The following is a 27,956-nucleotide window of genomic DNA, read 5'->3' as shown; positions in this document are numbered from 1 at the left end:
CTCTCCTCTATGCCCAAAAAGCTTTTTTGCCTTTAAATCATTACAAATAAGTACAATATGAGATCTCATTTTACACTACAAATCAAACAAAACCAAAAAAACACACACAAAACATTTTTCGACCTTAAAATACACTGAAGCAGCTAGAATCTATGGTATAATAGAAAGCAATTTTAGCTAGCTGCAAACATACATATGATAATATTAGCAAATGTCCTATATTTTTATTTGGTTATTTTTCATTATAAACGTCTTAGTTTTACAACATTTTTTTACCAAATCTGTAGTCGTCCTGTGCAAAATGGAAACAAAAAAACGTGCAGTTAATTTCATTGCATGAATTTTATAGTATCATATGAATGTACAATGTAATCATTATTTATTTCGCGCATGGCTTCGCGTTATTCGCATGGCATGTGCTTTATGTTAAGATGCGATTCACCGAAACTAAGGTACATATTAGACAAATAGTATATTGAGAACCAAAGGATTACGATATATCATTCTTGAAAATCACGCATTTATACATAGTACACATCATTTGAATGGATAAGTTACTAACTCTAATGTGATTGTTGTTTATTAAAAATACACATTTCTTCAACAGCTACAAAACGCATGCAAATAAAAGCATTAAGCAAAATGTCATAATCAAATTAAAGACAACCACACCACCACCACGTTCCACACATACACCCAGTTCAACAACCACTACGACCTCGACCACTACAAGTACAACGATGCCATCCCCTACCTATAGTTCCAATCCCTTTCTCAAATCCCAGCTTCAAGTACTGGCTAAGTCTCTAGTTAGTGCTGTAAGTGAAAACATCGAAAACCAAAAAAGCAATAATACACAGAATACCTTGACACACCACCGACCTACAGTTCCATTCTATCAAATTGGCGAGAAGTGGTTGTTGGTAGGTGACAGTGCAAATAGTAGTACTCGAGAACTTCCAGAGACCATTTATGACGAAAGCCAGAATGTGCAAGTGCAAACTGCAGAGATTCCAACCAGTCGTGCGGTTGAAACAAGCACTTCTCCCAAGTTCCTAGATTTCATCAATGCTGCGGCGTACGGATCCAGTAACTCAGTTCGGCCTCCAACAGCGAAGCCTATTAAACCAATATACTCTAAAGAGGCCACATATTCAAGCAATAATTTTGAAACAGATGAACCAATTTCCGTAGAGCAAAATCAAAACAAACGTATACAAAACTTTGTACTCTCCGACATAAAGCCCCAGAGTTTTAGGGCAATAGCAAAAAGCAGAGCAGAATCACATCCAGGCGAATTATTGGATAGCTCAAGTACTAGAAGGCCTAACAATGTTTATCAATATAGCCTACAGAGCGGATCGCACGGATTTAGCTTGAAAGCGGAGCAATCATTGAATAAAGAAAATGAATCCATATATCAAGTTGACAATAATGAACGACTACAAAAGACAGACACAACAACAACTACCACTCCTAAGACAACAACAACTACGACTATACCAACTCCAACAACCAAACATTTACCCCCTACACTAGCATATACAAATACCGAGAGCTATGAGGACATAGTACCCACAACATATGCTCCGTTGCGAGTCTGGCGTAATGGTCGTCCAACTATTAAACAGGCCCTCAGTACCAAACAAGCAATAATGGCCACAACAAGCGAAAGAGAACTTGCTAGTATAATAACCACAAGTATCCCAACAAAAGCTGCGATTATCTCAACGTCAAGCACAGAGCGAGTCGCTTCTGGACAAAGTTTTACGGCTCGTGCAAATCTTTTTAAGGACAACCTTAGTCGTGTAACCAGCAACCCTTCAATGCGATTTGTGTCACCTTACAAAAGTCTTGAGAGCCTACTCCATGATGAACGATTACCACAGAACAGTCTCAGAGCAACGACGAGATCACGTAGTGGAAATGGATCGCCACCGTTTCTCCAAACCACGCCGAAGTCAAATAAAAATCCACTTTTTATGAGCTTGCCTCAAAAGAACTCAAGCCAGACAATTATTGCTACCTTGACAACCGGAAATGCACGTAATTTTAGTATTAGTGATGCAATTCTCAGCACTTTTAGTCCCCAAAATCCTGTTCCAACAGTCAGTACACCAATAGCCAGGAGTACTACTCCAACTTCATCAATTAATATTTCTACTATAACGGATTCTGTATTAAAATCAACAATTTCCACGTTAGTGACATCATCTCCCATTCAAGTAACTGAAACTCCTGTGCGTCCCCGAGGACGGTCTCGTTACACAGCAGCAACCGTAAACTATAATTTAGACAGCGTTGACGAGCCAACAACGTATGCGCCAAAATTCAAAATACCCAAAAATTCGGATTTAAGAAGCTCAGCACCTAACCTATATCCTAGAAGAAAAGTTCAGAGGTCTCGAGTTGCAAACAGCCTGCGACAAACGCAGGCTGGCCCCACAGCGAAGTCTCAAGAGAAGTATGAAAGCTTCAAAGCGACTCAGCAGGCTAAAGAGGTAGTCAAAAGCTATCAAGCCATACCAATTAATTCAGAACCAACGAATAAACCTAAAAGTAATCCTATTGAAAATGAGACCCATTATCAGAACTCACCTCGTGCTGAAGCATTAATTGCACAGCGCCCATTTGAAGCTAAGCATGGCAATGATATAGAACTAAGCATCAACACAGAACCATCGTCTCTTAACAACGATATTTCTAGCTCGACGGAAATTGTGATTATTACTGATCGTCCTCCTGTCAAGTTTCTATATTCGAATAAGTATCGACAGCAAACGGCGGAACGTACACTGGCAGAAAGTCTGCAGAACGCTGGCTATATAAAAACAGCAAATGGTCGCTCAAAGTTCCGTACTACTAATGTATTGGAACAATTGCAACAATTTCTTGCTGCTAGTGGCAGTGATGAAAGTGGATCACCGCAGTTTGTCGATGAAAATGCTGCACCTGAGGTAACAGCTACCATTGATGAAATTAAACAAATCAACAGCTCAGAGAATCGAAATACTTCAGTGCCGATGAGATCGACTACGGCATTGCCTGCACTGCTCCACTCCACTACTCGTGTTTCACATTTGACATCAAAACCATATCCCTCCAAATTATTCTCCCCCTCTTCCACGATGATCATATTAAGCACAGAACCGACCATAAGACAACAATCAAATATTAGCACCCCCGAAGTTAGTAGCGCACCTTCTACTCCAACTACAACAACAACCACAACCACAATTGCCACTTCCTCTGAACCTATATTTGCTCCACCTACTCCTACTACACGAGTTTCGAGGGTTAACAATGCCATAAAATCGTCGATTGCCGCTGCTGCCGCTCAATCATCTAGCCCAGGCTCTACCTCCACAGCCTATCAAATGCCAGGGGGGTAGAGTTAGCAAATTCCAATATGCCATCGCCCCCAACAATAACAACAACCAACATCAATACAACAACAATGGCGCTGTCGCTACCGCTGCCGTCTCGGTGAAGTGCTCCGACAGCACACTGAGCGCCAAGTGCAACGAAATTCCCTCAAGGTATAAAATCAATAGCGATTTCTTTATAAAGCTCCTTAGTTGCTGATACCACTGCATTATCACTCTCCTCTCTTTTTTTACAATTTACAATTTCACCGTAATCTTGTTTTTCAACACAGATTTAGTGTCTTAAACAAACAACAAACCCAACAACTGTATTTGTTATGTAGCTTTCGTTTCTCATTACCCACATTCACCCACTTATGTAGAACTTTGGTTGTTTGTTGGCTTTCTAGTACGCCTTTAGTATTTATTTAAACAACCATCAGGCGAAATGTCTGAAATCTTAAGACCACTGTAATGCCAACATAGTCACATAGTTGTTCGTTGATTTTTAATGCAAAGATACATGCATACTATATATACTAAATATTAGCTGATCTGTAAAATGTTGCAACACTGTACAGAGCGGTAAGAAAAAGTATGTAAACAATTCGTAACCGATAGGTGGTGGCCCTTTTACCTTTTAATACTAGTATTTGTATCTGCATACTCGTATTATTATTGAGAGTATTCTCATTTTTTTATTTTTGATTTCTTTATGATTTTAGTGACATTCCTTCCGCATTTTTTATTTCCTTATACAAACTTAAATGGTTAATACATACATCAAAAATGTATGTGTGTATATGTCACGATATTGTGAGAACTAAAAATTCAAATTTACACTTTTACTTTTGACTGTTATTGTTCAATGTAGTTCACATTTTATCTATTTTGGATTAATTTCATATACATATTTAAACATTTTTTAGGGGTAAAACAGCACTTGCACATTTTATTGAGCTTTTATTTAGTATTTATAGTTACAGAAATATCTAAATTCATACAGAAATTCAATAAAGGAATTATAGTCTCAGCCAAGATGTATGAGGCTTCACACAAATATCTTAATATGCCCAGAAAGGGCTTTAAAAATTTCGTCAAACAAAACCAAACAGCGTCCCTTATGGTATAAAACTTTTTAAATAATTACGGGTATCATTGAAAGTCTATATAAAATATCTTACAGCGGTTTACTAAGCGAAACAATATCAACTGTTACTGTTCTTTTTATCTATTATCCTCTGCTTAGACTTTCAGCCCAATCCTGCCACACAGACATATAAGTATACTACACATTTTTGGTTCTCACTAAGTTTACAATAAATTGGCTGCTGATGTGAAATGCTATTTTATTCACGTGTACATACATACATAATCACACCTATAAACATATCAATATACATATACATACCTACATAAATACTTGGGTTGTGCAAATTACTTTATAAATAACACTAACCTCTTATTATTATTTGTGTAGCAATTGTCCATAAAAATTAATTGGCATTCCGCACGTGATATTCAATTTTTCTATTTTATAAATAATATTATCTCTAATTTTGTGTTACTTGCATTTAGAACCAATAATAGAAACCGCGGCAGTACTATATACACAAATCAGGATCGTGATGCCGCCGCACCGCCCAACAGAGGAACTCACCCACCGTACGTACTTAAGTTATTTTTGTTACATCAAGCCATACATTAATTTGATATTAACACTTAAAGGCGAACGCGTCCGACGCTTAAGCCCTCTGGCACAATAGTCTCAAAGGCTCAAGAGTTTGTAGACATTTATAGATATCCAGCATCAAGACCGGATCCTATTTATCCACAGCCTACGCCAGATAAAACTGCAGCGAAATGCCGTAAAGATGTATGTCTTTTGCCTGATTGCTATTGCGGTGGAAAGGATATACCTGGTAAGTGAAAATTCTTTCCAGTTCGTTGCCTAGCAGTTAAATAGCGTAATAATAGCCCTATAAAGCTTTATGTGAAATTATCTCAAAAATGAACTTACTCCACAAAACGTAGGCGGTTTGAATGTATCAGTTACACCACAAATTGTTTTGATAACGTTTGATGATGCCATCAACACAATTAACATTGAGCTATATCAAGAGATATTCAATAACAAGTCACGAAAGAATCCTAATGGTTGTCCTTGGCGTGGTACTTTCTATCTATCACACGAATGGACCGATTATGGCATGGTACAGGATATGTATTCTGATGGACATGAAATGGCCTCGCACACGGTTTCGTAAGTTCTTGAGTTCTTCACTTCTGTTCGTTAAAATCAGTCAGTGAACTACATCAACATCAACCTCAAAGAACAGAACTTATCTTTTATTCTTATGCCTCTAAATATACGCTTCAATTTTCTATATATTCATATCATTACCCTTCTATTTTTCTTCACATTGCATCATTTCCACTGCATCATTATAATGGTCATGGTTGCTAGGCGAACTTCCAGTTGAAAGCATACCTCAAATTGTACTATTGACCTTTGATGATTCTGTTAACGACCTCAATAAGCAATTGTATACGGATCTTTTTGAGAAGGGGCGCGTTAACCCCAATGGGTGTCCCATAACTGCCACATTCTACGTCTCTCATGAATGGACCGATTATAGCCAAGTACAAAATCTATACGCAGATGGACATGAAATGGCTTCACACACAGTTTCGTAAGTAGTCGAATCTCGGCAACTAAGCGGCGTCGTAAGCACAGAACAATAACAGACACTACAATATGAGTAGATAGACCAAACAAACTCATCTTGCTTACTCACAACTAAAACACCGCTAATGCATACGCACAGTTTCATTTGACTAAACACACTTATTTGTTTGCAAAACGACAACATCGAACATCTAGAATTTTGTATAGCTATTATATACTTATAACTACATATATCTACAGCCACAGCTTTGGCGAGCAATTCTCACAAAAGAAATGGACTCGGGAAATTGCTGGTCAGCGGGAAATCTTAGCGGCTTATGGTGGTGTAAAGCTTTCCGATGTACGTGGAATGCGTGCTCCTTTTCTTTCTGTCGGTGGTAACAAAATGTACAAGATGTTATACGATTCAAACTTTACATACGACTCATCAATGCCGGTATATGAGAATCGACCACCTTCCTGGCCATATACTTTGGACTACAAAATCTTTCATGATTGTATGATACCACCATGCCCAACTCGAAGCTATCCAGGTGTTTGGCAGGTACCCATGGTTATGTGGCAAGATTTGAATGGTGGACGCTGTTCTATGGGTGACGCCTGTTCGAATCCCAGTGATGCAGAGGGTGTAACAAAAATGATCATGAAGAATTTTGAACGACATTATACCACAAACAGGTATTTATTGAAAATTGAGTGTAGGAACAAAACTGTACATTTCTTGAATTATTTAATTAGGGCTCCCTTTGGATTGTTTTACCATGCCGCTTGGTTTACACAGCCGCATCACAAAGAAGGTTTCATTAAATTTCTCGATAACATTAATGCCATGCAAGACGTTTGGATCATAACTAATTGGCAAGCTCTACAATGGGTCCGAGACCCAACACCTACATCACGTATCAATTCGTTCCAGCCATTTCAATGCGACTACTCGGTAAGCTCAAACATCTATACGTTGGAATTTCAAAATTTTGATTTAATATTGTGCTTTTTACAGGACCGTCCGAAGCGTTGCAACAATCCAAAAGTGTGCAACCTCTGGCATAAATCAGGCGTACGTTATATGAAAACATGTCAACCCTGTCCCGATATCTACCCGTGGACTGGCAAATCTGGTATCCGTTCATCACGCATTGACAACGAGGTTGAGGAGCCACAACCGTAAAGTCTTAAATTTTCAGTCTAATCTGCCCGATAGCAAATTCCACGCGTATATGAGCAATTCATCTATGCTGACAAAATTGAATTGGTACTCAGCACCATTTTGTTATTGACAGTATGCCAAAATACGGATTCACTCGTTCTTCATCTTTAATACTCGTACACAATAGCTAATTAGTTGAAACGCAGCAATAAATTGAATTCGTTTTTTGGAGCATGTTATTTAAAATTATTTATTCCCTTATATTATGTGTACATATGTGTACTGTATATTCCTATGGTTTGCTACTTAAATGGAATTTCTCTTAAGTAGTTTCAAAACGCAATATTAGCTTAAGTTACCTATGTAATGTTAGATGCTAGATCTAAGAACTATTGAGAAGTAAATTATATGTTATGATATACAGTTGTAAAATGTACACACAACATTAAACCATTGCCTTTTAGAATTAAAACTATTATAAATAGTTTGATAACTCCATTTGTCAGAAACTCTTATAAATTAATTTTTTGTCAACTTTGGCAGTCACATTTATACTATTTAAATTTAAGTCCAATTCACTTCTGAATTGTGGTGAAGGTATTATAAACCATTAATTTATGGGTATTTATATCAACTTTTGATTTTATACTTTGCATACCCACAAAATAATAAATCAACCTTTTCAAAATTGACCTCTGTACACTCATCAACTTAGACATACATATGTATATACATACACACATACATGCATATACATAGCTAATATCACATTCACTACATTAATTAAAATCGCATAGTATAACTATTTGCATTTTAGCCGAAAACTAGAAAAATGTATGAAAGAAATGTCAACTTTTTTATGAACATATAAGCATATGTACATACTTATCATCAAAAAATATTATTTTTGGCAATAACTGAAATCTATAAAAAACACAAACATATTAAAAAAGAAAGCACATCAACCAAGTCCTCATATACCCAGTCTAGCAAGTAGATTAACAAGTAAGCTATATGTGAATACTGTTACGAAAGTATTAAGTGGATTTGTAATGCTGCAAACTTGAAAAGAGATATAATTAGGTTAAATGACTTCATAATTTAAGGACCTTCATATACAATTTTTGTTTAGCCTAACACAGCGCTAAAAAATCTATTTAGCAACGAGTGAATTGTGTATTTTGTGCTACCAATTATAAAATAAACGAGTACCATTAAATATGTGTAATAAAATAAAATATTTTAAATAAATTATTGATGTTTCATTTAGAGAATTTTTATGGGTTAGCTCACAGTCATAAAATGGCGAGCAAATATTAAATAAAAGAAAAAGCTTACCTCCGTTAGTACAGCCTTTATTATGTTATATTGTTGAGAACGTTGAGAAATCATAGTATATTTAATTTATTCACATCACACACTCATTAAAAATATATCACATATTATAAAACATTTGATGCACTTGAACACAATTCACATAAAAAAAATAAACAAAAAGAAACTACTTTACAGTGCACTTGCACATTTCCTATCAGATCACCATTCACAACTTTTGATAGATACACTTATACACAAATCATATAAAAAAAAACAACAATATTTCCGCACAAATTATATTTTAAACACCCTTCACAACACTTGACACATTTACATATGTATAAACATCTCAAAAAATAACCAATTTTACCGCACAAATAATGTTTTGAGCACCTTACAAAACCCTTGATACACTTATGTATATACACATGTATGTATAAACATCTCACATAAAAAAAAAAAAAAATAAAAGTAAATTATACACCGGATCGCGACGTTTTTTGTTTGAACTTAGCATATTAAACAAAGAGCATATTCCAAAAAATCGTCTACTAAATTAATTACGCTTTGCTTTCGTCGACGAGAACGCCAGTAACGCAAGGCAAGATCCGTTACATATTTGCCGTCACATATACGCCGTTATATATACGCTAAGCGCAAAACATAACTCACATCACTTGTTTACTTGCAGCACACTTCAAACCGTTACATATTTCCGCCTTCATACATACATATGTATGTATGTATGTACATATATACACATATGCACATTTGCGAAAAGTGCACATCACACTCACTAAAAAAAAATACTTAAAACAAAAACGCGCTTAGTTTTCTGCGTAAACAGCATGTTGGCTACGGGATCGCCATCTTGTCCTTCGAAGAGAGACTTTGACCCGTTGGCACTTATCTGCAAGTGATTTGCTTTTATCGACGAGGAGTCCAATTGCAATGTTATAATACAGAAGTTACACTTAAAAATGAATTATCACCTTTACATATCGACTTGTGCCAAGCGCACAAATTAACTCACATATAAAATGCAAAAACGCGCAAAATTTTACAAGTTTAGCGCCAGTTTTCTCGCCGAGCGTCACTTTTTTTCTTTTCGTTTAGCATAATTAGGACGATTGAGTAGCAAAGTAATATGCTTAACATTCATAATCGCGAACACCAATAACACGATGTAATTAAAAAAGTTCACATTTTATATTAATTATCATATTGAAATCAAATATTTAAACACACGCAATCTCAATAAGAAAAAACGTGACCTGCTTGCTCCGACAATGCAAGAAGAACTAAAATGTCAGTTCCAATTGCTTTGTGCTCTAAAATCTGTCAATGTACTAAAATTGAAAAATCCTCCGAAATTCATATTGGAGAGGACTTTTACTCTTTGTGCGAAGGTTGCGCTTGAGGCATAATCCCCAAAGTTCTAAAAATAAATTGGCACAACACTTGATTCGCTTATATATGATGTATGTATTAACATCTCATATAAAAAAAAAGAACAAATTTTACAAATTGTATTTTGGTGCGTAAATTATATACCGGAACGCAATAAACGTGACTGCTTGATCCGCCAACGCAAGAATTGTATTGTGTTCTAAAAGCTCAAATGTACCAAGATTGGAAATTCTCCATTAAGCCTATAGAAGGACTTGTACTCTTTGTGAGTAGACTGCACTAAATTCCATTTCTCCTGCGTACTAAAACTAAAACTGATGTTGAAAATAACCTACTTATACAACAGAACATTGCAAGTTGATATATGAAACAGTTATGTATTTTTATGTGGCGCATATTAACTTACATTTGTATAAATATAAATAAACATTAAATTGCTGCAGTTTCATAAGTAAATATACTGACATTTATTATCACAATTTCTTTCGCAGGAAATACAAATATTTTTGGTTTTCATATTATGTACATACATAAGTATATTACTATTATATATATATATATTCAATACATATTTATTTTTATATATATTAGGAGACAGCTGAATAAAAAACAAATAAACAGAATGAATACTGTTTGATGCACTTTTAAAATGAGGTAACATTAGTGATATAAAAGATATACGAAACAGTATACCAAGGGCAATCAATTAACATAAATTAAAACATTGTTGAGTTTACAACAAATACTATCCATACTAAACTCTACATTTAAAATTAATGATTTTTCTACTGAAAAACAATTGCACTTGCACACTTTACAAAATATTGATAATATAATTAGTACTCTTTGTAGTATGCCTGACTATATTTGAATTTTGGCCACAAAGATATATTGTTTTAGAATAATCTGGTAAATTTAAGATCGCGTCAAATTGCTTTGACTTGTTGTAGCTGAGAGCCCAATCTCATCGTCTGATTCATCAGAATCTAGAGGACTTATGCGTATAGCTTGATACCATTTGTTGGTCAAATCCGCCATTTGAGACTTGCATTCGTTAAGTTCCTGGCTGTTGAATCGCCGTGTAAAAAACGGAATAAAATACTTGCGATCTAAGCGGCCAAAACGATCTCTAGCCTGGGTAAACGTGACATCCTCTTCCTCGGTCAATTCAGATAAATGTTCGGAATCGATTGCCTGGCCCCATTCTCTAGTCTTTGAGAGGGATATTGACTTGCTACGTTTTCGATTTGAGTACGAACTTCCATTCGTCGATCGCACAGATCCACGAGCCCGTCGTTTCTTTCCAGGCTTAAGATATTTAAGCAGGGGCATGGTGGAGCCACCCAGAACGAGTGTTGTGAAAAGTACGATGATGAGAGTCGTTGTGATAATAACATGTCGTTTCTCTTGACTATCCAAATGCAGATGGAGTGATAAGGCATACGAAATAGCTCCTCGTAGACCAGAAAACCACATGATGAACTGCATCTTGTTGTTAATTTTATGTTCACGAAACTTATTCACCAAATATGCCAGCGGAAATATATTACAGGCTCGTCCAATTAGGCATAGCACTATCGACCAGATGACGAATGACATTTCAACTTGATGCTTAAATGAAAAAATTGCCAGTCCCAGATAAGCGAATACACATGTCTCTGCAATAAATGCCAGTGTTCGCATAGTCTGCTGCATGGTGATTTGCGTCACAGTCGATAAATTGAAATGCGTGTAATGTGACATCACGATGCCGCAAAAGAGTATAGCCATGATGCCGCTCAAGTGTATGCCTTCTGCCAAGACATAGGGTGCATAGGTGAACATAAGCATGATTGCAAACTCCAAAGAGGGATGCTTTCGTAGATCGATGTGTTTGAGTAACAGTGCTGATATGAGTGCGAATATGACTCCAATGCCAGCAGATGCAAAAAACATTTCGCAAAACGTTTTTAAGGCGCTCATCATTGCTTCACCAGTGTTTGCATCGGCGTTCGCATTTATGGTGATGGATGCTGTCAAGACAATGGATATGGCATCATTGAGTATGCTTTCTCCAAAGACCAACATGTTAAGGATTGGATCGACATCAAGGGCATGAAAGATAGCCACCGTCGCCACAGGATCGACGGCCGAAATCAACGAACCAAACGCAAATGATTCGGAAAAATTAAGTCTGAAAGATTGAAAAGAAGAGATGTATTTGGAAACAAAAAGACACGCTAATAAATAAATCAATTACAAAACATACCGATATGCTACCTCAGCCATTCCCAATAAGTAAATGCCAGCACCAATTACCAAGGCAGATATTGTTGTACCAAAAATAGCAAACACCAATATGGAGCCAATGTTCTGAAAGAAATTGCCTTTGTGCAGATTATATCCAGACTCGAATATAATCGGCGGTAGAAGGACGAGAAAGAAGCCCATCGGAGAGAATACTTCTTCTCGTTTCCAACTATTATTTTCGCCAGACATCACATTCAGCGAGAGGCCAATAAAGGCACCCAAGAAGACTACGACAATCGATTCGGGTAAATATTGAAATCCAGTTTGAAGCATTGAGTGTATCAAAAGTATGCCCAGCATAATTACGCATATCACAAAAAAAAGCGATAGCGACGAATTGTGTTCCTGTTCAACTGCATGAGAATCAATTAATGATGGCTCCGTGACTGTTGTAGACGAGTTTCCAGTTGTGTTTCTCCTTATTGGTGCCACTGAAGTTGCGGTGGACAGTTCAGGTGAGACACTTGCGGTTATATTATTAGTGTTGCCTGTGCTATTGTTACTGCTAACATTAGATGCATTAACAATTGTGTTTTGTGGCGAGCCAGCAGATTGTACCAGACTACCAGTAGTGTCTTGGTTGGCATCGTGTGAATCCAACGCCTGTGTGGTGCAGACAGCGAAAATAACAAATATTATAATTCTTTTCCACGAGTGCGCCAGTCTTTTCCTCATGTTTAACAACGTATTTTTACAACGCGATACCTAAATTCTTTATTATTTTCTTTACTGAAGTACAAACACGTCATGAGCAGCTGTTTTAACGTTCTACTTTGATTCTTGGTATTTTACCACACTGGTTACGGCGAATAAAGAGTGGTATGCCTGCAAGAAATTTCTTCGAAATATGTTGTATCAGAATTTTTATCGGTATATCGGCAGACTGATTATTTCAACGATATTTTGTATATTCATGTGTGCGCGTGTATAACTTAAATTAAATTAAATAATTAAAAGTTACATAGACATCTGTATATTATATTATTCAAATAAAGTTTACAACTTAATTTATACCTATGTATAACCTACGACTCTATCTAGGGGGTCAAAATCAATTCAATGATAATAGAGCTTGTTTTTTCAGTTTCAGTTTCTAAAGATTTGTGTATTTATTATGCAGAAAACAGATTATAGAACGCCTTGATCTTGAGCGACCTTATTTTGTGATTAGCATGACATGAGCTTTCTAAGGTTCTTTGTTATTTAAAAATCAACCAAATTGTTGTCGACCGCATACTTGGTCATACTTCCTTTCTCTAGGAGTCTCATATAACAGAGCATTTGTACATATGTATGTATGTATGTATATAATACATAATACGTACGTATTGTACGTAACTACTTACGTTAGAGTCTTTCAAAAATACTCCACTGGGGGGTTACACCAACATACCCAATGGGCACGTGTTACCATTGTATCGCTTTGAAAGACACGTAAAACATTTGACAACACGTGATACAATTATTTAAATATATGTACATAGAATGTACATACGCAAAATAAAGAGCCATCCATATATTTGGGAAAAACAAAAACAGGGTTTTTAAATAGTCACTCAACTAATTTTTTTTACAATATTTTAAGACTGATAAGCGTTTAATTTTGCCCAATCATCTTTCCGGATTCGACTGCAATAAATTATAAATTACGTTCATTTGCTCAACACAAACCCAGAGAAGCTCTGGTCGAGCAACTGTTAAGACCAAAAAGGAAGTTTTACGTAAACATCAAGAAAACGTAAGTAGAGTTTTAAAAATATACTAGTTTTTATGTCACACGAAGTTGATACGCAGTGGCAACGCTGTAACGCCCACGTCTGTATCATATCAGCTGTTTTCACAATCAGCAGTGAAAAACGTGGAGATGCTGCCAAAGTTAGCATCGGTACGGTAGCAGTTAGTGTATTAGTAGCTCTAAATTCGAGCACCAACGTGGGCCCAAAACAAGGTACATAAATATACATATATATAATCGTGTATGCTTATGTTGTACACACATTGTTACCTATACACATATGTATGTATATTACTACTCGAAGCGATAGAGAGAGAGCGAACCTTCGCTCTTACCCGACGTTTGACACCGCTATCGTTGGCCGCAACCGCTTCGCGGCTATAAATTCTCTAGCTGGCAAAAAGTGTGCGCTCTTTTTCTACAGTACTGTGACGGCGATAGGACGTGCGTGTTAGTTTCGTTTATTTCATTGGCCGTCGGCTAAAATATAAGAAAAAGTCATTGTACACTGCTCCCGAGGCCGACTTATTTTTTAAACAAAAACATTACAAGCCCGCAAAATATAAATTTTCGAATAGGCTTTGGCGTTTTCTAGTTCGTGTGTTTAGCGGTGTGTATCTTCGTTCATATTTATATTTATGTACTGTATTGTGCGTATTGTGTGTAAAGTTTGACATCAAACGCATGATCAAATGAATATAACGTGCGCCTTGTGTGGTTATATAAAAATACAAGTAATAGTATTTGCAAAATAAAAAAAACGTAATTTCGCACCGAGGGGACTAACATTTCATGTGACCAATCCGGGGTTATGAGAAAATCAATTTGTCTACACCTGCATATAACAGTATATACCACTTTAAATGTGTAATAATTGTTTTGTTTTTATATAGCATAACCATTTATCCACAAAAAAAACATTCAAAATGCCACAAAAGACCAATGGACACGGCGCTGCCAACGGCTGCAATGGCAGCAACGGCAATGGAAATTCCTACGACATGGAGGATGGACAGACATTCTTATTTACTTCCGAGTCAGTTGGAGAAGGACACCCAGGTAAGTGCAAAATATGCATTACAAATTATATCGATATGCATTAGTTGCAGTGTAGTGAATTTGAAACAAAAGAGGACGCCAAATCGAGAGTTGTCTTCGACCTCCTTATTGCATCATATAATAACAACGTATGTCTATGTATATACACGCACACATACTTGCATATATAGTATATATACAGGCATACACACATCCAACAAGAACAAGAAAAGTTGTCTCAGATTTAATGAAGTTGCGCTATCTGCCCCGTCAATTCTAATGAGTGTCTAGTTTATAAACATATTTTAATATATGTATAGATATTTCATTCATTTGGTTTTTAACGAAAATTTCTGGAGCCAACTCTCGGCAAAACGTGCTTGTTTATTCAGCAGCCGTCTACCAAAGCGGTTGTTAGTGTGACCAACTTCAAGTTATACACGCATACCAATTGGCCGGTGTTTAAGCAATGAACCAAATACTGAGAACTATGCATTTGTAAAAATGCATACATACGTGCATTTCTAGGTGTCAACATCTTTAGTTGGCGTTAGCGAACTCGCATACACACACATGTACGTACATATGTATATGTTTATGTGAACATGCATTTGCGAAGCCAGCAAATTACAGCTGGTCACTCTTCTGTGTTTTTATTGCCAGTGTGATGCCAGGCAACGTGTTATAGTCAAACACATGCATAACCATACATATGTATGTGTATATATATATATATGTACATGCATATGTATGGTTATATGTACGTGTATTGGCTATTGACTGTGTGAACTTGTGGACAACCACACACTGCGTCATGCGCGCCATGTGCTCGCTTGTGTATTTCTCTTTGTAATCACCGGCTCTCTTAAAACGATCGTATGCATCCCGTCTGTATAAATATATGTGCATCAACATACATACGTATATTTATTTATATTTATTTATATATGCATAAATGAAGTTGGCATAAAATATGTATTTCTGCAAATGTACACCATGTACATACATTCATACATATGTGTAAAGTGGCCAAATGAACCAAGATACTTTAAGACAATTGAAATCTATGCAGTTACTCATATTACGAAGTTTCTTATCGCGTTTGCAAAATAAACACGTGTTGCGGTGTCGCATAGCTTTAGAAACGTAAATGCTCATGTTTTAATTTCATTTAATTGAGATATTGAGATAGGTGTCAATACATTTGCAGCGATCTTTGCTTGTGTTAACATTCCAACATGTCAATATGCTCAGACATGCGGATATGCGTAAGTTTGTTTTGTGTGTGTGGGTGTGTGTGTGTGAATACATATACGTACATATGTACAAAGGTGTGTGATAAGGAACAGATACGATGATTGCTATTGCCACTTTGAAAGTTAATTAAGTCAAGTAGGATTGAAAAGGACGTTCCCGTCGGCGTTAACTGACAATGAAAATATAATTTTCACAAATATTTTACATATGTACATAGGTATTCACATAAATATGTATGTAGCTGATAAGCGATTATATCTATGTACATATATAACCTCGTATTGTAATGAAATATATTGCATTCATTTTATCTTGGAGTTGTCAGCTTGTAGAAAGCTCAGCCTGATTCAAATCAAGAATCGATTATAAAGAGTAATCTAATGAAACCCAGAACAGAGATGAAAATACGCTGGTCATTTCACAAAACATATACCGGACATGAGACAGCAATTTTGTCTTCGATCTTTTTAAGTCATTATGGCAATAGCTAGAAAGGCAAGGTTTGGGTTATCAGCTTCGACGGGACCCCAAAAAACAGAGGGCGACTGTTGCCTTATTAATAATACTAATACTATTTTCATATAATAGACATATGTATTCATATGTATGTTTGTATAATTCAAATCAAAGCGATGCGCCATTAAAATTATTAAAAAGTCGTCATCGTGTGCCTCCATTTAATAAGGGCCGTAATGATTAAATGTCTGAGACATATTCTGCCTATTCTATTCTAGCATATTCGCCAGCACACACTTTATTCTTATGGTTATTTATTGACACAATATGGCATCTGCGATTTGACGAGGGAATTGAAATTTGTGAACGGATTGAATTTCGCTGTCAATAGCAACAATTCGAAAGAATATAAATTGCATGATAGGCGTTTTTCATAACTTACTTCAAAACTTGTGTACTCAGTCTCTTCATTTATTTGTATTTTCCTTTTATAGACAAAATGTGTGATCAAATCAGTGATGCTATTTTGGATGCACATCTTAGACAAGATCCCAACGCTAAGGTGGCATGTGGTAAATAACTAATCAATCTTAATGCAAAAATTATGCATTTCATGGAGTCCGACTCTGCTGACATTGCCTGATTTTTGTATACCCTTTCTTTATTGTGACTATAAGTTAATAGAATTTTGTTCGCACAGAAACTGTGGCAAAGACTGGAATGATCCTGCTTTGTGGCGAAATCACCTCCAAGGCTGTTGTGGACTATCAAAAAGTGGTGCGTGAAACTGTGGAGCACATTGGTTATGATGATTCATCCAAGGGTAAGTGTTTCTAGGATTAACATAAAGAGTTGAGAATATTGTGGGTGGGTGTCAGCAACGATTTGCTAAGTAAACTCATATTTAAGAAAAATAAACGATATACCATAAAAATCAACTCAACTCAAAATCAAAAAGGTTTCGATTGGAAGACGTTGAATCTGCTCGTTGCCATTGAACAACAGTCGCCCAATATTGCTAATGGTGTGCACGTGAATCGCGAAGAAGAGGATGTCGGCGCTGGTGACCAGGTATATCAAACCATATCAGTATCCTTCATATCGATTAAGTGATACCGAAGAATGTGTGCGTTCGTTTGTTACGTTTACATTTTGTTTAATGTCAGTTTTAAATCTTATGTTTCTCATATATTTGCTCGCATAATGGTGAACCAACACTTCATAAGCTCGTTATCGCGTATATATATTAGGTATTACAGATGGTATTCCCACATACTGTTTATTCAGATTAGAATATACTCGATTTAAAAATTATTCACTTTCTGGGAAATTTTAAAAGTGCTATGATTACATTATCATCTTGGCGCCCCTAAATTATTATTATTTTTTTTTTCATAGGACTTAAATAACATTTCGAGCATTCTCATAATCAAATAATATCTTGACCAAAAAACAATGCAGATATTAAATCTCGGATTTAACTGCATTTGGACTCAGATACAAGCGTTATACTAACTTCATATTTTATTTATGGGTTTTAATTCAATAATGTTTCATTTTAACAAACCAAAAACTAAAGCCATCCATTGTACACCGATGAGTTAATTTCAAACAGGCAGCATACAAATTTGCACGTGGCATGCCATTAAAAGAAACCGTAACAAACCGTAAATATCCCAATTTTCAGATAACAGACAAACAGCTCATCAAAAATCTAGATTCTAGAATTTAATGAAAACTTGAGAAAGAATTTGAAACCAGCAACGGATCACCTAAGTATAAGCCGATGGGTATTGATGTTTTCTTCGCTTAAGTTAATGCATTCGAGCCTTGAATACAATTTGTGTAAACACGTCTTATAATTAAAGGGGTGATATATACCATTACATAAACATTACTTACCAACAACATTGTATCTCTATGTATTTTCAAATGTGTTGTGCTCTCTACTTTTTATCTCTTTCGTTCCATATAAAACAATCAAACAAACACATGACACATTAACCATAAATGATACCTTTAATACCTAATTCGCAACTGGTTTTTAAAACGTAAACAAAAAGGTTTCGATTATAAAACTTGCAACGTGCTCTTGGCATTGGACCAACAGTCGCCCGAAATTGCTGCCGGTGTGCATGTAAATCGCGCTGAGGAAGAAATCGGTGCCGGAGATCAGGTGTGGACTAGAACAAAGTACAAATTTATCAGTCTCGGCTATGTCGAGTTCTCAAATACCCTTTCCATTAGAGGTGCTTATTCATTTAACTGGTTATGGATTTTGTAGTTAACGTTCTCGTATCGTTCTTTAGGAAAGGGTGTTATAATATGTACAATTTGTGTTCCTTATTTTACTTTACTCTTACTATTCATGTGCGTAGCTAATTGTAAGTCAATGTCAATGTCAATGCCAATGTAACGCATCAATTGCATTGCTGAAGAAACTGTGTATCAAATCATTTGTAGGCTCATTTCTGCATACGCCTTCATAAGACAACAAATGACACTAAAATTAATCGAAATTGTAATTGTTTGTCTAATGTAATGCATTCATGATATCTTATGACCTATTCCTATGTCTTTTTTAATCAACTACTACGAACATCTTACATTGTATCTAAACATTTGGTAGTGTGTAGAATTTATATTTCAACCTTATCATAACTGCACTCACTTCAATATTCCTAGCAATTATCCTTATTTCCCCTATAAAATCATATTATTATTTAACCTTCACCCAAAATGCAAGATATTCCCATTAAATAATAACAATTTGGATGGCATTGGTAATTGTTAATTTTCTATTGGCTGTTCCAAAATAATCATCAGTACTAAATTGCCCTTATCAATAATTTGCAGGGTATTATGTTCGGCTATGCCACCGATGAGACAGAGGAGTGTATGCCTCTAACGGTAGTGCTGGCACACAAATTGAACGAGAAGATTGCTGAACTGCGCCGCTCCGATGTGTTCTGGTGGGCTCGTCCAGATTCCAAGACCCAAGTGACATGTGAATATCTCTTCAACCAGGGATCGGCAGTGCCTAAGCGCGTACACACCATTGTTGTGTCCATGCAGCACTCGGACAAGATTTCTCTGGACACTCTGCGCTCTGAAGTTATGGAGAAAGTCGTGAAAGTTGTCATTCCCGCCAAATACTTTGATGCCAATACTATTGTCCACATCAATCCCTGCGGATTGTTTGTCATTGGCGGACCAATGGGTGATGCTGGTTTGACTGGACGTAAGATCATCGTCGACACATACGGTGGTTGGGGTGCCCACGGTGGTGGAGCATTCTCCGGCAAAGATTTCACAAAGGTCGATCGTTCGGCAGCATATGCGGCGCGTTGGGTAGCCAAGTCGCTGGTTAAGGCTGGACTCTGCAAGCGCTGCTTGGTGCAAGTCTCTTATGCTATTGGCTTGGCAGAGCCACTTTCGATCACTGTGTTTGACTACGGCACCTCTCACAAGTCGCAAAAGGAACTACTGGCCATTATCAAAAACAACTTTGACCTCCGCCCTGGAAAAATTGTCAAGTGAGTGATAATGATGAATAATGATTTTGATAATTATTTGCAATTTTTAACGTAAATGATATCCCATCAAACAGAGACCTCAATCTGCGCCAACCGATTTATCAACGCACTAGCACATATGGCCACTTTGGACGCGATGGTTTCTCATGGGAGCAGGCAAAGCATTTGGAAATCAATTGACTAGACGCTGAAACGCCGATGCCGATGCCGCAGTCACCATGTGCTAAAAGATTGAGGACGATAACAGAATCAACAGCAGCGACGACGTAATTTTTAGTTCTTTTTTAGTTTACAAAATAAGTGACGCAAGCAATAGGCTTGTCAGCTACATAGGCTTTCATTTCTAAGCTAGAACCTCCCACTTTAAATTATACATATGTATGTATATGAGATACCATTAATACAACTTATTTGTAATGGTTTGCATATAATACTATCAAAAGAAGGCTCAAATACTAACTGAAGAGCTTCAGTTTTATCACAATGAATTGTTGCTACCACCAACAGCTGATTTCTCTTGACTTTTCGGTTTTTACGGCTGTAAAACAAAACAACGATCATGCACATATTTCTTTTTATAATTAATATGCTTTCCCTTGTCAATGTGGTGGTATTAAACCAGAATTGTAGACAACCTATTTGTACATTACTTACACTTAACAAGTTTTGTATTTGTCGTATTTTCCTTTACAAAAATATATTTCTAAAATACAGTGGAAAGTTTTAAATTATTTAATACGTTATTGTAACATAAAAATCCATAAATTATGTACCCATCTGGCCAGCAAAAGACAATGTACATTCTATGTGCATACAACCAAATAGTTGTATATCTAAGTACACATTGTTTGTGTGTGTATTTCCCTTACTCAAATACAATGATTGTCAAATATGCTACGTCTACGAAATACCCATTCAGAGAGGTATAGTGGATTACTTCCAAAATATATGTTTATCCAAAGTAAACTTTTTCTTTTCATTTTTATTACATTATTATACAGGTAAATGAGATATACGAGCTAGTCAATTCATATTTTCCTTATGATGATAAGATGCTTAGTACCTTTTGAGGTGTATATTGCCTAGAAACTAGATTCTAGATGTTCAAAGTAATGATTAGTACCTCTTGAGATAAAACTTTAGGATAATTTATTCATACATAAGAATGGGTATTTATTTACATAGTTCGTCATGCTTGGGACAAACATGTTTGAGCTTGTACACTGTTGGATCGCAAACGTTAACATTGACCCGGATAGTATAAAACTTCGTTAACACAGACAAGAACCATTTTATTTTTAAGCAGTTCATCTAAAGTGTCACAGCAATCAGTTATGGTGTTGCTGGTAATTGGCGCTGCAAATTCGAAGTCATTCGGCTTTCTTAATAATAAGCTTGAGCGTCATAACAATCAGCTTCGGTTTTGCAGTCAATCAGTGTTGTGAAATTCATTTGTGAAAAAACAATGTCCAGTTGAAAAAAGTGCGTCGGCAAGCGATAAGCTTTTTCCAAAATAATAACAACTTACGAGTGCGCGAACGAGTTTTTTACGGTAGGTAGTGTTTCGAATATTGTCACTACACGGGAAAATGAAGGCAATCCATAAAATGATGTAATAAGCACTAAATAAATGTTTTAATAATGGTGCATGTGAAACGGCGCGTGTGTGTTTGTTGTGTGTTTCAAATGTAGAAGGAGCAACGAAAAATAAATCACAAGCTCACATAATTGAAGCAAAAAAAATGAAGTACTGCATTTATATACATGCATACCTTTTTAACGCCAATAAAATCCTGCTTTAAAATATTCTACACGTATGCGTTAATTACCGTTACTATTGTGTTTTTTTTTGTGTTAATTTTTTTAACTTGTGTTGATTAACCGTTACTATTGTGGTGAATTTTTGTTTGTGTGCATATTTTCCATGTGTGTTGATCAACATTATAATAGGCACAAGCAAAAAACTTCCTTAGCGCAGGCACCAACCTACATATTGGTGGTAAGCCATTTAGCTTGAGGGTCACAGCAATCAGCTTTGGTATTGCTGTCCATCAGTGTTGTGAAATTCGAATGAAAAAACAATGTCAGTTGAAAAACGCGCGACGGCAAGCGGTAAACTGAATACGTTTTTGCAAAATAATTAACAAATTACGAGTGCGCGATAGAGTTTTTTACGTTAAAAAGTATTTTGAATACTGTCAGAATACGGTAAAATGAAGGCAATACACAAAATGATGTATTACGCACCTAATTAATGGTATAATAATTAATGGTGCAAGTGAAATGGCGCGCGTGTGTCTGTGTGTATGTTTGAAATTTAGTAGGAGCAACGAAAAATAAATCAGAAGCTCACATAATTGAAGCAATTGAAAAAGTATTGCATTTGTGTATACATGCATTCGTATGTATGTATTTCCGCGAGTGAAATCGTGTTTTTAAATATTCTACACGTATGCGTTTATTACCGTTACTATTGTGTTGATTTTTTGAGTGAATTTTTTTTTGTGTTCGTATATTTTTGCGCGTGTGTTGAAATTGGTAAAAGCCCGTCATCTTTACTCTTGCTCATATAAAATCCATTACATTTGCATACACATATGTAAACATGAGGAGTAAAAAATTTAAATATTTTCACACTTGAAATGTTATTTGTATACGGTAAGTTTATACACTTGAAATTATTATAAAAAAATAAACTACCCATGGCTTAGACAATAGCTAATAATTATAGGAAGTGAAATTAAAGTATTTTGTCAAGAGTTGTAAGACATAAGCACCGATATGATTTGTCTCTGTTCTTTTCAATCGTTTCCGTATCAATATGTAGGCAGCAACGGTGAAGAAAAGATAAAATGCAATTAGGCAAAAGACGGACCATAGGTAATGCATGTTTTCAAACCCGAGGAACATCAACAAAAACTGTGATTTTTTGAACATACAAAACATTTCCGAATCCTCACAAATAGTATCCCCTCTTCCATAGTCGTATAAAGCGGCCACTAATCCTTCCATACCGTGTCGTAAGAAACTGAGCGACATTAGAAATCGCATGATCGGGGAAATGTAGGCATCCTTGCCATAACCAATGCCATAAATGGAAAGTAAGATTAATGGGACAGCAAGAACAGGTCCCATGAACATGCCATTCTAATGGGAAGTCAAGGAAATATAAAAACCATTATTGACATTAAAATATTGAGTATTTTGTTAGCATATCAGAATTTTATTAGTACTAACCACTAAGCTGAGCCTACTGGAGATCAGCAAGCCAAAGCTGTCCGAAGTGAGAGCCGTTAGAAAAGCGATAATGAAGAGCATGATAAATCGAAACCATTCCAGAGGCTGGCTCGACATTAAATACACTATTGATAGATAAATAACAGCCAAGATAAACATTGAAGGTAATTTTGCAGAGAGCATTGCGGCGTAATAGGAGCTCAATCGATACCACTGGTTAAAGTATTCACGTTTTAATAATTTGATCTCGGTCGGAACTGAAATAAAAAAAGAATCGTTAGCATTACTTGACAACGCAAAATTGCAGAAAATAACAGAATATACATTGTAGTAGCACCGGCATCATTGGCAAATATAAATAGGCTATCACAATGGTGAACATAAATCCGAAATTGAAAAGAGCTTTAGAAGCTTGACGACCCACTCCCTGATAAAGTCCACCAACAATTAGTGCAAGAATGATGTTCATATAGAATTTCAGTTTGATGTGCGACTGTAAATGCGAAATCCATTATTGCATGTATTATACATACATATGTATATTCTGAACTTACTTTGTCTCTCCACATTTGTATCATCATTCGCACAAGCAGTAACTTATACTGCATCCACCAACTTGACTTCGATATTAATAGTTCTGGGTTCATTTCTTCCTCAAACTGATCAATTTCGTAGAACGTTGAGGCTCCTGACGTTGTATCTGATTTGGTTGGAGTCTTCTTGCCATCTTCCGTGGATGGAGACCAGCGGAAGACTCTGCCATTGCTTACAGCTTCTACCATCTGATTATGATATCCATTTCCGTATTCATGACATGCTACTTCAATTATGAAGTCTGCAGGGTTGTAGGTGAGCGGACATGATAGTCCTATGTGATTCATGTAGCGGAGAATGTTTACGCCGCTCCCTTGGTAGATGCACTGTCCTTCAGCGAGAACGTAGACTTTGTCAATCATTTCAAAAATCTTAGCAGAGGGTGTATGTATAGAGCAAATGACGGTGCGTCCACCGGATGCCAACATTTTCAGCAATGTTATGCATTGGGAACTAGACAAATCGTCCAGGCCTCTGAAATAAAATAAAAAATAAACAATTGTATCATTTCTTACGTTTGTAAACATATGTATGTATGTATGAAATGAATATTTACGTTGTTGGTTCGTCTAGAAATAATATTGGTGGGTTGTTAACCAATTCCAATGCAATAGAAAGACGTTTCCGTTCGCCTCCAGAGATTTTATCAGTTTTTGTGTGTTGAGCCCCTTTTAAGCGTAGCATTCCTAATATTTCATCTATCTAAGCTTGTGTGTTAAGAGGACTCAAATTCATTTATATATTATTTTAAGCGTTCTTACCACTTCAATTTTTTGTTCTAATTTTAATTCGTTTCCAAGTTTCAAGTTGGCGGCTAATAACATTAATTCGCTAACTGTGAACTGTAGGTCGAGAATATCCGTCTGTTTAAAGTTTAAAGATTAAATTGTTGGGCTGATTTCGTGTATGCTGATGTTGGTTGTAAACTTCACCTGCATAATGTATCTAGACATTTTGCGAAAGATTCTCATATCACGCGGGTTGTTATTAACTAGAATTTCTCCAGATGAACTAAAAGAGCTTTAAGTAAATAAGCATAAGTTATGTTATCAAATTATTGAAACACTTTTGTTATCTTACCCGAATCCTGCCAATAAGTTTAATAGTGTGGTTTTCCCTGCACCGGATGGCCCCATAATTGCACTCAGCTCATGGGAACGAAACTCCCCATGAATGTCACGTAAGATTTTCTTTGTTTTTGGAGCTGACATAAAAGTAGTGCAAGCTTGAATGTTAGTATTCGAGTAAATGTTTGTATATTTAATTACCATTATTCTCGTCAGGCACTTCGAATGTAAGACCTGAAAACTCCAAGTTAACAGCTGGCCAGGCAGGCAAATATTTAAAGCCATTCAAAGATTGATAATCATCTGGTTCGGGTAGTTCTACACTAATAGCATTGATATCGCTACTGTAATCTATTGAACTACCACTTTGAGAGTATGTGGTGGTCTTAACACTAGCATCCATTTCCATTGTGGATTCGAGGATCGATGTACAATTTAAATATTAATTTCTAAATCAGTCCATATTTAAAGCTGAAGAGTTGCAAGAAGTTGTATTGTTCACATATATTGATTAATTAATATAACGTAATAAATGAATAAAAATACATACTGAAGGAGCGTCTGGTTATGCCGTTCTTTATCTGAATAGCTTCGTGATTTTCTGTATACTGTTCTGTAAGTCGAGAGACTAAAACTTAATAAGCTAAATATAAATTCGTTGTTAAGATAAAAACAGTGACTATTATCAATTATTTTTTAATTGCTTGTTGTCAGATCTTTATAATTACTGCGAATATTTGACGTTAATCACTAGCATTTAAACGTTTTCGAATTTATATAGTATATAAATTTAATTAGGTAAATTAATTAATTATTAATAGCTTCTCAGCATTTTTTTTCCAATTGAACTGGTTGTTTAACAAATCATAGACAGCAATTACATTTAAACTTTTTCCAATTTATATAGTTTATACATTGAATATTGTAAATAGTTGCTATTAATTGCTTCCAATTGCATTCTTTCTATTTTTTTCAATCATTTATTTATAATTATAACAGCATTTATTTTATAATTTTAACATGGAAATTGAACTGGTTGTCTAACAAATTATACACAACAATTAATGTCACAGCACAAGAACAAAAAAACAATTCGTTAGACGAATTACTGGTAATTAATGGTGTATCTTTGCAAAGCACTTACACAGTTAATAAGCGACAGATTAAGTTCAGCTGTTCTCCACAAGTGTTTAATGCTTACTGGCGACGCGACATACAAAAATATGAGGGTTTCAAATTGTTCTCATATTTCGCTTTAATTAATTATAGTCACTTCTGTTGCCTATAAAAAAAAACACGAAGCGTCTTCAAAACTTAATTTGCACTGAACTGAGCTTATTAAGTACACTTTCACCCCTCACCCCTATCACACTCACTTATAGGTATGAAACAAGATTCTCAATTGATTTGGAACTAGTAAATGACTAACTGACGGTCTGACAACGACTGTCAATATACCTCTTCTGGGGACGATTGTGAGAGCTCTGAGTGACTGAGTAAGACAAGTATTCACATAACAACAAATATTTGCTCAGAGTACTACAATTATCACGTTGCGCTATGTGAGCTTCAGATAAGCTGTGGGGTATTGAAGCTAAAGAAGCATCAGCTTTTAAAATGTTATCAGGCAGCGGAAATTGAGCTGAGTTCTAAGGCATTCACCAGACGATTGCAGCGGCTGCACTTTTGTCGGGTGCGTAACTCTGCCGTTGATGTTTCATTTTATTTAACTGGTTTATCAGTTGACAACGATTAACCCGAAATTGAAATTACTGATAACCAGATGTGTGTATACATCGAATCGTAAGTATATATTATATGTCGATTTATTCGAATGTCGACTCGCGTATTTTGGTGAATTTCCCAAATATCTTGTATACATATATATATATATAAATATATACATACATACATATGTAATGTAAAACAAATTTGCCTTGTCGCATATCAAGAGCGTGAACTAGAGCATTGCCCTATACACTTTGTTCACACTCACACATACTTATTCAAATTAGAGTATTGCGTCTGCGAGTCCGCGCGTAAACATATTCTCATCTGAATTGAATGTATGCGTAATATTTTTCATTTATTCGTTGTTAGTAAAATAATTCTTTCAAATCTTCTTCGAAACATTTAGGGTTTGTTTTTACTACTTTGGTATTCGTCATTTGTTTGCATTTATATACAATGTCCGTATAATGTGACTAAGTGTGCATGCAAATGCAACAGAGCGTCGAATGTTGATCTTTGACATGCATTGGTTGGCGTGAGGTAATTTAAGTATTTCATTATGAATTGATTAAAGTATTCATTTTATATGTTATACAATTATTTTAATATACAATATTATTTCTTTACTTACACAACGAACATGGGCTATTCTATCTCGGAAAGCATTTGAAATAATTCAAGAATGGGTTTTCATACTAAGAATGTTCTACTTGTACACTAGATACATTATTGAAGGAAGTCAAAGTTCTGCTGCATACAATTAATAATGCATTGATTCCGTAGTAAAGTCGAACGTTTTACGCCTTTGTCAATTTTCAGGTTCATTGATCGGACTTAAGACACTATGTAGGCTTCAGTATCACTAGTGCATTGTACTAAATTTCGATTTGAAATAATGTGTGCGGCACAGCGTTGCGTTGCATTGCACTCACTCCACTTTCTATTTAGGGCTGCATTTGTAACTGCTGCAGATTTCCACTCTCTAAACACTGTGTAGCGGGCGTTTTTATGCATGCAACAACATCAATGTTGGGACGACGACGACGTCAACGACTTGTTGCACCGAGAAACGAAAATGTACTGAAAAC

General features: G+C 35.8%; 4 protein-coding genes across 7 annotated transcripts in view; 2 read left to right on the top strand and 2 right to left on the bottom strand.

Moving 5' to 3' along the window:
- LOC133838836 (mucin-2) overlaps positions 1-8,442 on the top strand; it is a 31,026-nt gene extending 22,584 nt beyond the window's left edge. The window contains 8 exon segments of the mRNA XM_062270064.1: positions 608-3,382; positions 3,384-3,539; positions 4,944-5,030; positions 5,094-5,287; positions 5,833-6,058; positions 6,295-6,732; positions 6,793-6,991; positions 7,055-8,442. Coding sequence (XP_062126048.1) covers positions 608-3,382; positions 3,384-3,539; positions 4,944-5,030; positions 5,094-5,287; positions 5,833-6,058; positions 6,295-6,732; positions 6,793-6,991; positions 7,055-7,222 — 4,243 coding nt within the window. The 3' untranslated portion in view covers positions 7,223-8,442.
- A 2,062-nt stretch (positions 8,443-10,504) lies between these two features.
- Positions 10,505-13,009, bottom strand: LOC133842983 (sodium/hydrogen exchanger 8). Its single transcript, XM_062276355.1, has 2 exons — positions 12,177-13,009; positions 10,505-12,101 (listed from the first exon to the last, which is right to left on the bottom strand). The coding sequence occupies exons 1-2, from the start codon at positions 12,890-12,892 to the stop codon at positions 10,844-10,846; spliced, it is 1,974 nt and encodes a 657-aa protein (XP_062132339.1). The 5' UTR covers positions 12,893-13,009; the 3' UTR covers positions 10,505-10,843.
- Positions 13,010-13,840: 831 nt separating this feature from the next.
- LOC133843228 (S-adenosylmethionine synthase) lies at positions 13,841-21,205 on the top strand. Of its 4 annotated transcripts, none has more exons than XM_062276952.1 (7): positions 13,841-13,955; positions 14,846-15,011; positions 17,198-17,275; positions 17,404-17,526; positions 18,767-18,879; positions 19,560-20,239; positions 20,314-21,205. In XM_062276952.1, the coding sequence occupies exons 2-7, from the start codon at positions 14,879-14,881 to the stop codon at positions 20,417-20,419; spliced, it is 1,233 nt and encodes a 410-aa protein (XP_062132936.1). In that variant the 5' UTR covers positions 13,841-13,955; positions 14,846-14,878; the 3' UTR covers positions 20,420-21,205. The 4 variants fall into 4 exon arrangements, with proteins under 4 accessions (XP_062132936.1, XP_062132858.1, XP_062132783.1 ...); XM_062276874.1 differs by lacking the exon at positions 13,841-13,955 and adding an exon at positions 14,019-14,165; XM_062276799.1 differs by lacking the exons at positions 13,841-13,955; positions 18,767-18,879 and adding exons at positions 14,365-14,562; positions 17,662-17,774.
- Positions 21,206-23,045: 1,840 nt separating this feature from the next.
- On the bottom strand, positions 23,046-27,943 carry LOC133843067 (ATP-binding cassette subfamily G member 4). The gene is given in 13 exon segments (XM_062276476.1): positions 23,046-23,353; positions 23,356-23,386; positions 23,477-23,733; positions 23,801-23,969; positions 24,031-24,544; positions 24,627-24,772; positions 24,832-24,933; positions 25,003-25,090; positions 25,151-25,274; positions 25,339-25,608; positions 25,688-25,750; positions 26,282-26,419; positions 27,500-27,943. Coding segments are annotated over 10 exon segments (1,797 nt in total). The 5' UTR covers positions 25,547-25,608; positions 25,688-25,750; positions 26,282-26,419; positions 27,500-27,943; the 3' UTR covers positions 23,046-23,195.
- Between the last annotated feature and the right edge of the window lie 13 nt (positions 27,944-27,956).

The sequence above is a fragment of the Drosophila sulfurigaster genome, chromosome 2L, assembly GCF_023558435.1.
Source record: "Drosophila sulfurigaster albostrigata strain 15112-1811.04 chromosome 2L, ASM2355843v2, whole genome shotgun sequence".
In the NCBI taxonomy this organism is placed as follows: domain Eukaryota; kingdom Metazoa; phylum Arthropoda; class Insecta; order Diptera; family Drosophilidae; genus Drosophila; species Drosophila sulfurigaster.
This window is presented reverse-complemented; position numbering and strand designations above follow the sequence as displayed.